The sequence below is a fragment of the Bombyx mandarina genome, chromosome 10, assembly GCF_030267445.1.
Source record: "Bombyx mandarina strain Sakado chromosome 10, ASM3026744v2".
Classification (NCBI taxonomy): Eukaryota; Metazoa; Arthropoda; class Insecta; order Lepidoptera; family Bombycidae; genus Bombyx; species Bombyx mandarina.
In genome coordinates, this window is record NC_143217.1 from 8762978 (window position 1) to 8775434 (window position 12457).

Here is a 12457-nt window from a genome sequence, read left to right on the forward strand (position 1 = left end):
AACCCGCTTTATTGCGGCCGAGCTCGCCAATTGAAACGCGTGTCCGCTGCTCGAGCCCAATCTGCACTTGCCCCTTCGACACTGATATTTTGAATATCGTATTTATGATTTGAAGTGTTGTGTGACAATGAACCGCATAGTGCATATCGTAGTCTTAGGTGTACTACTATTGACGTGCTGTATAGCCGACGAAGTTATTGAAACAGGTAAATGAAATGTTAATTTATAAATTGAAATATTGAAAATAAATTTGCCAATTAATGCTTTTTATTGACCTTGTAGGCAGACGAGCATACTGCCCACCTGATGGTGAGTGTTTATTGTCGCCCATGGATGTCAAAAATCCGAGGGGCAGAGCTAAGCCGCTGCCTACCGATATAACACAATAACAATTTGGAAAACTAAAACTGCACAAGTAATAAAATTAAATAGTAACTCGAGATTTGGTTTGAAGATTACACCTACAATCACAAAAATTTCCGACCTCAAACTATGTATGTTCGTAGACTTCACAGAAGCCGACTTTCACTTTAGAGACCTATGAACCCGCGTACCTTCTATAAAATATCTTTATACGTCTAATATAGACAGATCCAATTATAGTATAATCCAGCGTGACAGATAATGACCATTCGCGTGTTTCCATCTCGATTCCTATCTTTTATCTAAAATCTAAAAGACGTTCCCACGAACGTTCTGAGCAGACGCTCGAAAATTTCAAAGCGTGCCTACTGCACATAATTAATGGCAATTTTAGCAAATTCTGTAAAAAATATAACAATGAAATAAATATCTCGGTCGATATGAACCACCTATATCGTTTTAAATATTTTATTTATAAACCAAATTACAAACAAGCACTGTTGCGGTTTGTATAATTTTATTGAAGATTCATCGTTCATCCTGACTTGGCTTGACCAAACATGACAGTGCAAAATAATTATAATACCTACATGTAACACTTTCTACAGACTATGAAATCGCATTCTTATTTTGTCTGCCTCGTCTGTGTTGTCTATTTTGTTTGTGTTTCACGGAATGATGAGCAACGGTTTCTTATTTACGACTTATTTTCTAAAGCTGGCACGGTATTTAAACGTTCTTAAGAGTTTAACGTTACGATTGTGTCGGACAAGTAATAAACAACATTGTTTTAAGTTAACATATAGCCATAAGAACTCGGGATCTAACTTATTATAAGAGCTACGTTCGTATACTTTTCAAAAAAATTATAAACCCGGTATCGAACGTGTGACACCTTTATGGAAACGTTTATTTATTTTATTTATTTATTTATACTTATTGTAAACAAAAAGAAAATACAATAAAAACAGATTTAAAGAATGTCTAAATACTATGTACAAAGGCGAGCTTAACTCATTCATGAGTTTTCTTCCAGCAAACCGTTTAGATGATAGGGATAGGTTTAATCTTTTAGATATACTAGTCTTCAACCAATGACCAAAATTAGACGATAATGACTGGTACCTTAAGAATAACATATACATTTGTTTGTTATTGAAAAGTTTGAGAAAAATATAAAAAAATATTGAAAAAGCTAGCTGTCAGTAGCTCCTAAACAACAACAAAAATGTAGTTACAAAACACTTAAATACCAAGCCGAACTAACAATGATTTTACCTTTTTTATCCTGTTGACACAGGGCCTAATTCAGAGTACTAGAGCGAAGTAATAAAGTTATTGTACCTAGTCCTAGTCCAGCCATAAGTTCTGTTACAAATTAAAATGCATTTTTTTTTAATGAAGTAACGTAATATTATTAAAATTTATACTTACATATTTATTAAAGTCTCAGCAAAAAAAAAAAAATTCTATTCGAAACGACCACCTTTGGCTGTTATACAGACTTTTAATCTGTTTGGCCACGAATCTATGGATTTACGTACTGTTTCCAAGTGAAATTTCGCCACTGCTAGCTCCAAAGATTTTTTAAGACACTCAATGTCGCCGTGTCGTTTAGAGCACGCCATGTAAAACTGACCATAATTTGAAGTCCAAAAGGTTGAGGTCTGGGCTAGATGAGGGCCAGTCTTCAGCTCTTATAAAGTCCGGAAGGCTGGTTTCAAGCCAAGCTTGGGTAGTTCGTGCCCTGTGACCAGGTGCGACCAGGCGAACATACGCCTGATACCAAGCCTTTGAAGTGTCTGGAATATGACCTACTGCTCCATACCCACTTTGTGCAAGGCGATCACTGCAATACTTTCTTCAATATTTTCCTTAACACCCCATTACATAATATTGTAATTTGGTAATGAACACGAAAATATCTGTGAAATGGTGCAAAATCTAAAAAGGTCTTTAAAATAATATACGTGTTCCAAATTCAAAATAATTAATAAGTTGAAAAAAAGACAAGTTTTTATGTAACAGTATTGTTATAGTCATCAGTCTTTGATGCGTGTGCAAATTTTCAAGTTAATCAAGACACCTTGAAATCTGTGGAAATCATTCCGTTACACACAAACAAATATACCTACATACATACCAACCTAATAAAATCATGTTCAAATTTGTTTATGAACAAAATTTTATGTAAAACCTAGAAAGATTTTTTAATACTCTAGAATAACACTATGACTTGAATTGTTGATACTCGGACAGATGATCTCACGGCCTAGTGCTTACCGGAGCTCATTGAAATCAAAATGTGCCCTCCTGATCTTCACATTTTATCTTAGTGGTTCGCGATTCCAATTCGGTGGTAGATTCAGCAAAGTACTACTTCCTAGAGCAGATGTTAGCAAATTCTTTGTGGCTGAGTCCTGTGAGCTCACCCACCGACCAAGGTTAAGGACAGAATGGACCCTCAAAGTTCCACGCAAATACATACGTGGAAAATATAATTAGAACGCGAATTCTACCACTCAAATTCAGATGCGAAATCTATCACGTCTGTATTCACAGCTGTTTTTTGTTTTCGATTCATTTTAAATAATAATATAATTTCGAATAAGCACAAGAACTTCGGTTCATCACATAAGTGCTTTGTTTATCAAAAATCTTATACCCTGCCGTTTATGACACCGCTCGTTGACCAGAGGTCGAAGTCTTAAATGCATTGAAGTACCGGAGAAACAGAGAACACAAATCATTTAGTAGATAAATAACAAACACTGTATTGTATACCGAGTAAATAATAAATCATGAGCACAATAAAAACAAAGAGTAATATTATACATAGTATAACATTGAAAGGTTTTTCTCGTTCTAAACAATTGTGCGACTGAAACTTATTTTTCACGTAATTTAATATTTGTATTATTTTTATACCTATATGTTAGTAGAAGTCATTGTGGGACACAGCGCAGAGCTTCCTTGCAATGTCACAGCCAAGAACGAGAATGACAGACTAAGCATATTGGCCTGGTATCGTAATGAATCTGCGGTGGCTTTCTATAGGTATCGTATGTTTAAAATTATTAATTTAAAATAATAATATATTTTTTGTTACAATAGATTTCATTTCTCTGTGAATTTCAATACTGTAATATCGAATCAAGTATTTTTTAAAACAATAAATAGTAAATTTAATTTATGTATAAATAACGATCACTCTATAATGCATGAGAATAAGTAGGTAAATAACAGCATTAAGGTCACCTTGTTTCTTATTTTACTCTTTATCGGTTAGTTGGGTGGACGAGGTCACGGCTCACCTGCTGTTATGTGGTAATCGGAGCCCATAGACATGAACAACATAAATGCCGCCACCCACCTTGAGACATGAGTTCTAAGTCTCAATTTTATAGTACAACGATTGCCCGACCCTTTAAACCAAAACGCTTTACTGCTTCACGGCAGTAATAGGGGCAGGGTGGTGGTAACCCTATCCGTGCAGTCTTACAAGATGCCCTACCGCCACTAATCATTTTTGCGGGTTTGATTTTTATTACACGATGTTATTCCTTCACCGTGAAAGTCAGTGAATATTTTATAAGTACGTATTCATTATAAGAAATGTTACCAGTATGATTAGTGCGAGTTTTTTAACGTTCTCGATAGCGTAAAAGTTAGCTCAATTTTGTATGCAGTTGGAACAGCGCCCCTAGCGGCAAACGTAGGCAAATGATCCCATTCCATACGAATGTGAGCTAACTTTTACGTTATCGAGAACGTTAAAAAACTCTCACTAAGCACACTGATTGCGGGATTCGAACACCGGGACAGTCGTATCGCTAGATATGAATGCATCGCGCATCTTATACAACATGTCACCTTAAAACCTTGCTTCCGATCTAGAGTTTTATTTATCTATCTATGTAAACACTAATAAAAAAATATATATTGCTAACGAAGTCTCATTCCATTCAACCTGTATCACCAGTCGCGACCTCCGTGACGGTGCAGAAAACAGCAACCCATCTCCCGACAGTCGATACCGACTCTTTACTTCAGACTCTGAAGTCATGGATAAGCTGCAGATTGTAACAGTGCGACCATCAGATGCGGGTCTCTATCACTGCCTCGCGGACTTCGAGTTCAGCCCTGCTCACAAGACTAACGTGCAATTACTGGTTATTGGTTAGTGTTAAACTATAATTTGTATATTAATCTATTTTCTATTGCATTTTAAACAACAGCCTTTCTTTTATAAAATAAACGCCGAAGTATTTTATGTTACGGATGCAGTAGTTCCAGTGTTTATCGTTCAAAACAAACGTATTCTTTACCGAACGTGAATTTTACTTGTACAGCAAAACGTTGTGTTTCGGCCGCCTCCACTAATTGGCCCGCCGGATAATGAGGAAGCTGACAACGCCGGAACAATTCGCTCTATTTATTAAACCATTGCGCGATGTAAACATTTCAACGAAATTAGCAATTTAATTAGGTACAATGTATGGCGTTAGAACGTAACACGTTATATTTCGAAACACCATTAAAGTGTTTCTATAGAAAAGAATCAGATAGAAGATAGTGTTTTAAATAAATTAAATAATTGACTCAAACATTTATAATCAGTCGAATTAAAATTTACTTACTATATATAAATTTATCTTTAGGTCGTGAGTGGAAAAGGTATATAAAAAAAGTTAATAAAAAACCTATCATTCTGCGCGTCCTAGTTACTTGAATTATAATTATTTTAATCGTTTGAAACTTCTAGGTCTACCTTAGTTTTCACTGTTTCTCGTTTTTACCACGGCATCGCCCGACACTGGAATACAATTCATCTATACTACCTAGAACCACTGCTTTAATCCACATATTTAATGTAGAGCCTCCACGTCACTTGTGGGTGATCCACGAGAACGGAACTCAGGTAGCGAAAGCAAGCGCAGGAGTCAACGTCAGTAGGAATGTGGGACCATACTACGTGGGAGATACAGTACATCTATTTTGTGTCGCCTTTGGTGGTAAGTTTTCTCTAACACGACTTTTCAAAAATAAATAACAAGTTGTGTTATTTTAGATTAAAACGACTTCTTTGTTAATAGCATTTTATATTTTGATGTGTCTGTGTGTATTTATTTTCATATAATTTATCATTAAAGGATTAACGTCGTATGGACATGTGATGCGTAAAGAGCAAATGCATATGACTAGGAGATGTATGGAAATGGTAGTATAAGGTAGTGGGTTAAGAGGTTAACCGAAAAAGACATGGATGGAGCGTGTGAATGATGATTTGAGAGAGAGAGGAATGGATAGAATGGATAGGAATGGATAGAAGAAAATGGAAAAGAAAAATTCGCTGTGCCGATCCCACCTAGTGGGATAAGTTGGGGACAAAGAAGAAGAAGATAAATTTTATATAGACAAATCTCTCTCACAATAATCACCAATATAGTTTCTAAATCATGTTAATGACAGGGAACCCTCAGGCGACACTATCCTGGTGGACAGAGCAACGCCTCCTGAAGAACTCATCGACAACACTCTCAGAGCAACGAGTTCGCACTAACATAATGTTCGGTCCTCTCCGGCGTGAAGACCACGGCCGCGTACTCACCTGCTACGCAAAAAATAATGAAAGAACGAAGCCTCTTTCAATAGACATTATCATAAACATGCTCTGTAAGTAAAAAAAGCTATCTATCATATTAAGGAAGTAAATCGATTAAAATAATTTATACTGTAGTATTTTAGTGTACAGGAAAAACTCCTTATCCGCGCTTCCTTCATTCGCGGACCCAATTTTTATATTTTCGCGGCTAAATTTTGGTAGGCAGCGGCTTGGCTCTGCCCCTGACATTGCTGATGTCCATGAGCGGCGGTTACCACTTACCATCAGGTGGGCCGTATGCTCGTCTGCCTACAACGGCAATAGAAAAAAAAGATTACTTTATTCGCGTATCTAATCGGTACATTGGTAACATTGGTACAAAAGGATTTCAATATGTGAGTATCTAACCGAATATCCTCTGCAATTAGTAAAATAGACCTTATTACAACTATGCCTAAAGTATATTTTTATTTTGTCACCTAGGAACGTATCCCTTATATGTTGATGTAAATTACCATTCCTTAATTACATAACATATACCCCGCGAATAAAGATATAATATAATTACTGTATATTAAAATATGCAAGTGCCAACCCTAATACAATTATTTCTTAAAGGACGTATTGATTCGTATTATGAAATCGAAAATTTCTGGTTAAATTTTACGTAGTGCCTCCGGAACTTGTATCTATACGGGCTGAGGGGGCGTTTACTTCGGGCGGCGTTGAAGGCAGAGTGCGAACTGGAGAAGCCATAACATTGCAGTGCAGAGTAATTGGGGCACACCCCCCACCTCCACTGCTGTGGAAGCTTGACGATTCGAAGCTTGTAAATTTAGAGCAGAACATAACAGTGAGTCATAACATTCGTGAACCGTTTATAGTAGGCTTACCTAGTCATTTTCTTTTCTTTTACGAGTTGGTCTTGTTAATTAGTCCACAATAAAGTTTGTAATTTTAATTAAAATGCGTTTATTGTCCAGCGATACTATGAGGTACGATTACTCTAATCATAGTCTCACTAATTTCAAGGCATAAACCAAAATACTGTTTCTTTAGGTATATCTGTAATTCATGTTAGCTTACGTAAATTCTTGCGTTTTGACATTTATAGAAACATTTTTTTCCTTACCTATACTGATAGTCTTGAGAGGCTATTTCAGCTTCGCCTTAACGTGTAGGTGAGCTCACGGGGCTCAAACCGGGAGTGTTGCTAACACTGACCCTAACAAGAGCAGTGCTTCGCAGAATCTACCACCGGATCGGAAACGCGACCTACTGAGAAGATCCGGCGAGAAACTCAGTGGACTGTGTCTATGGGGGGTAGAAACATATTGAACGCTGTCTGTTAAGAAAAAACATGTGTGTTTTTGTCATAGATGGAGCCTTCGCAGCGCTTAATAGTTAGTGAGGTCCAATGGACAATAGACCGTCGGTACGACGAATCCCGCGTGACGTGCTGTGCCCTCAACTACCAAAGAGGAAATGACACCTTCGAATGCGCACAAGGAATACCTCTGATTGTTTTGTGTGAGTCATTTTCCAGGATTGATCATTCTTCGCTGCATACTATCCATACCTACTAAAATTAATTTATGTTTGTGTGCAATTCACACGCGGTATAAGTGAAATCTTCAAAAGTTCTCAAAAATCTTTAAAAGTCTCATTTCGTCGCGGGCTTAATCCTATATATCGAAATATATTGTAAAACACGAAATATATCGAATTATAAAAACACAACTGTGGCGAAGATCGTTCGCTTCAATAAAAAATGCTTTGATTAATTTTTATTTTTTTGTATTTCCTTTATTTACGTTAGCTTATTTCAGTATCAATTTCAATAAAATAAGTAAGTGGTATGTAATTTGAATGACCATTTGTTTCCGCTTCTTTACCATTGTAATATTATTATTACCTGTATTATTACAAGATACATAATAAGCCAAATCGGGACTATAATCGGAGCAGTTGCTCCATTTGTTGTAGAATAATTCCAATAAACAAATATAAATAAATAATATAATAAGCTGTGCGAATGACTTCAGATGATATTAAAAAGATTATCCTATCCATTAGATCTAATGCTGTTGGTTATGACAAAATCATCCGTCGTATGATTACCACAGCTTTAGACCATCTTATTCTCACTATACCCACATCATTAATTTCTCCTTTAGTACCAACATGTTTCCCTCCCAATGGCGTAAGGCTTATGTCATTCCTTTTCCTAAAATACCGAATCCTACCCTTGTTACTCACTTCCGAACTATATCCATACTTCCTTTCCTATCTAAGGTTTTAGAAGCTTGTGCGCACAAACAACTGTCCAACTTTATTCATTCACACAATTTATTGAGTACATTGCAGTCCGGTTTCAGACCTTGCCACAGCACTACTACCGTACTCCTTAAAGTGATTGGCGATATTAGAGCAGGTATGGAGGACACAAAGGTTACGGTATTGGTTCTGATAGACTTCTCAAACGCTTTTAATAACGTCAATCACGACATCCTCTCATCCATTCTCTCCCATCTTGGGATGTCATCTGGAGCATTGGATTGGTTCTCGTCCTAACTTCGAAGTCATCAGCAGTCGATACACATCAACGAGTCTTCGTCTAGTTGGTGTGATCTGCACTCTGGCGTTCCTCAAGGCGGCATTCTTTCTCCTCTACTATTATAATTTTTTATTAATCTCATTATCGAAAATCTTCAATGTGCGTACCATTTATATGCCGATGATTTGCAGCTTTATGCTCAGGCTGGAGTCGATAGTGTGTCTTCGGCAGTTGGAAAAATAAATAACGACCTGTCCTACATTAAATCCTGGTCTGACAGTTTCGGCATAAGCGTGAATCCCGCCAAATGTCAGGCTATTATTATTGGAAGTCAACGCTTGTTATATCGGTTGGATATGGCATATGTCCCATCGGTTATATATGATGGCTCAACCATCAACTGGTGTTCAGTTGTAAAGGACCTAGGCCTACTTATTGAATCCAGTCTGAGTCGGCGAGCCCAGGTCATCTCCGTGTGTCAGCGAGTTACACTTACACTCCGTATGCTTTACCGCCTGAAGAATTTCCTTCCGCCCGAGACCAAGACAATGCTCGTTCAAACTTTGGTCTTCCCCATGATCGACTATGGTGATGTGTGCTACTTTGACCTGAATGCAGATCTACTCAATAAACTTAACCGGCTTCTCAATAACTGTATTCGATTTATTTATAATCTTCGGAAATACGATCACGTATCTTCTTATCGCTCCCAACTCAAATGGCTCCCCATTTGTCAACGCCGTAGCTTGCGTGCTCTCAGTACTCTTTACTCTTTGTTGCACTCCCCAAATCCACCTGCTTATTTAACTACTTCTTTTCAATACTTAGGGTCTGACCACAGCCGAAATCTTCGTTTTTCTCACAATCTTCTTGTTCGCTGTCTTCCACATAGTTCTGACTTTTTACATTCTTCATTCACTATTCAGTCTATTCTTCTATGGAATGCGCTCCCACTCAAAATAAGGTCGGCCACTACACGTGAAGCGTTTAATACGAAGGTTCGAGAACTGTTTCTCAGAGAGTTAGCAAAGTCATCTAATTGATAATATTTGTTTATATATGTTTTTATATGTATATATTTATGATATGTATATGTAAATATTTATGTATATCTATTTATTTAAGTACGAGTATTTGTATCTATAAATATTATGTATGTTATATATACACATATTTTTAAGTAATATCACCTTCACACTACACCTACCAAGCTTCATCTCTGCACTCCCCTAAGGTAGACCGTTAGAGAATTCCTATGGCATTAAGTCCGCCTTCATACTTTCTAGTATAAGAAGTTATAAATAAATAAATGTAGTGGATATCGATTACATTTGCCCAATAAGATATGATACGATATATCATACACGTATGTACCTACGCCCGATAAAACTACACAAACTGACTGCACAAAAATATCGCAAAGATACATCGTTACCGTGTGTGTCGCCCATTAATGACACTAAATGATGACGCAAAGGTTTTATTTTCATTGTTGTAACCAGGCGAACAAATTAGCTTAAACACCTAAGTGTTAAGGTACCACAGCGTAATTGGCGTACATGATGTCGAAGTCTCTACTGTAGCTTAATAATGGTTGTTTAAATAGAAATGCGTAAATGCGCAGCAGAAATATGAAATAGAATGTATCTAATGGGATAATGATGGCATACCGGTACGGGCCGATTTTTTTTGGTTTTTTTCTGGTGGCCGGTGGCCTTTCCAATTTCACTATGATGTGCCGAACACGGGCTCAACCAAGAGAGACGGGCTCAGTAATTACGCACGCAAACACCCATAAAATACGAAAGGTTTTCTCTTACAGACCCTCCAGTTGTAGAGATTATTGTTGAAGGAGAATTAAATAATAATACTTTGGCTGTTGCAAAAGGCTCTAACGTAACGCTTGCTTGTAGCTATCTAGCTAATCCATCTGTGGACCAAATAATGTGGTTTCATGAGGTAAGCATACACCGTTTTCTTTTAAACCTATTACAAATTTATCAAGCATGGTAGCAGCAAGCTTTAGGTAGCAAATTTTAGGTGGCTTTATTCTAAACGTCTCCAGGCTACATACAAAGATTACGACAATTTTATCTACTGTTTGTTCAAAAGCAAAAATGGCCTACAACTTGTTATAACCGGAATTAATTATTATTACTTCACTACACTTGGTATTGACAGTATCTTAGATTGTTCTTGTTTAAATGAAGGATATAAAAATAAAAGAAATACCTAGGTAAGAAAATAGGAGCAGAAGCTCTCGAAGTCCACGGTAATTTTTTGCTAATGAAAGAGACCGTATACATAATGACTTCTGACTGAAAATTAATCTCTGAATATTAGGATTGATATGTTGTAGCCGATATAATTAACGTCTATCTAATACCGAAAATAACTGTTATTAAATGCAGGTGTCTCTTCAGTCTTATCCTCAACGTTCACTATAAAAAGCTGTGTCAATGAGAAAGTTAATGACAGTTCCGTTAATTGTAACAATAATTATATACTTTCTATAAGTGCTGACTTGCATATCGCTAAAGCATAACCCTTCCTTTTTACAATTCCTTCACGAAAAGTTGAAGCAAACAGTGCTTAGTACGTTTTCTGTGGCATTTTAAAATATTCAATATTATTATTAACTAAATTTCTGTTCTGCTCTTGATTGTTCCTTAATGTGTATGGTTTTTCAATAATTATTAACACTTTTAGGATGCCGTACAAGGCAATGAAGGTGAGGTAACTGATAAACTACACCCGATTTTGGACCTGAAGAATATATCTGAGAGCGACGCCGGCAAATACATGTGTACCGCACATAACGAAGAGGGGTTCACAGACAGCGAACCGATTTTTATAGATGTCACGTGTAAGATGATTTTACGAAGCTTTACTCTGATGTTTTAGCGCAGCAAATAAAAAAAAAAAAAATCGACATATGTATGAAAATATAATTTTCTTAAACTCTGGCTGCATTTTTTTAGTTTGCTCGAATGAAGTCAGCCGACTAGTTTATGTGTGACGCCCGAAATAACCTGTTATTATAACAACAGGTGCTATTTTGGTTTTTTTTTTTTTTTAAATATTTTATTAGACTTTTCTAGTATATTTATTACTCTAAATAAAAATTCACAGTCGACCTGGTGAGAAGTTTGTACCCAAGCTCATAGGCTATAGGACATGAAAGCTCCAACCAACATTCTGACATCAACGGTAGGCAGCGGCCTGGCTCTGTCTCTGGCATTGCTGAAGTCCATGGGCGACAGTAACCACTCGCCATCAGGTGGGTCGTCTGCCTACAAGGGCAATAAAAAAACTGCAGTCTATGTCTCAACTGTGTTGTATAACGGCTAGCCAACTTTACAAACCAGAACGCATTACTGATTCGCGACCATAATCAGCAGAACTACGGTAACTAGTACATTGTACAAGTACTAGTAAATTGGCTCCTCTCAAATTTCTCTTAGAAACTTAGTAAGCAAACAGCAACACCTATTAATATTCAATGTTTATTTGCGTAACGTTACCTATTCCAGATCCAGCTTACTGCGAAAATTCAGTGATAATAGAATACGGTTTGGGCGATGAGGAGTCTATAAATATGACGTGCAATGTCAAAGCAAATCCAGAGCCAATCTCATACCGTTGGATTTCGGTCAATGCAGCCGTGAACATCACCACGCTGCGCAACCATCCCCAGGTTATGAAGGAAACAGATGAACCAATATTGGTTTATGAACGACCAAATAATACAGCGTACAGTAAGTTTAATAAATTTTATTTTTAGTTTTAGATATTACTAGCTTTTGCCCGCGACTTCGTCCGCGTGGTATACTTCACAAATAATGTTTTATTTTAGAACAAATTTGGTTAGCATAAAAAATGTTATAGTGAGCCAACCTTAACACATAGATATATGCTTTTTTTTAATTATT

At 36.8% G+C, this 12457-nt stretch overlaps 1 protein-coding gene across 2 annotated transcripts in view; it reads left to right on the top strand.

The window, feature by feature from the left end:
* Nucleotides 1-12457, top strand: part of LOC114252027 (neural cell adhesion molecule 2) — a 17834-nt gene continuing 5377 nt past the window's right edge. The window contains exons 1-10 of one of the 2 annotated variants that reach the window (XM_028186498.2): nucleotides 1-206; nucleotides 3303-3420; nucleotides 4346-4542; nucleotides 5241-5378; nucleotides 5836-6039; nucleotides 6640-6821; nucleotides 7348-7498; nucleotides 10348-10484; nucleotides 11235-11391; nucleotides 12059-12283. In XM_028186498.2, coding sequence (XP_028042299.2) covers nucleotides 128-206; nucleotides 3303-3420; nucleotides 4346-4542; nucleotides 5241-5378; nucleotides 5836-6039; nucleotides 6640-6821; nucleotides 7348-7498; nucleotides 10348-10484; nucleotides 11235-11391; nucleotides 12059-12283 — 1588 coding nt within the window. In that variant the 5' untranslated portion in view covers nucleotides 1-127. The remainder of the gene's footprint in view (nucleotides 207-3302; nucleotides 3421-4345; nucleotides 4543-5240; nucleotides 5379-5835; nucleotides 6040-6639; nucleotides 6822-7347; nucleotides 7499-10347; nucleotides 10485-11234; nucleotides 11392-12058; nucleotides 12284-12457) is intronic. The other variant, XM_028186500.2, reaches the window with a different exon arrangement.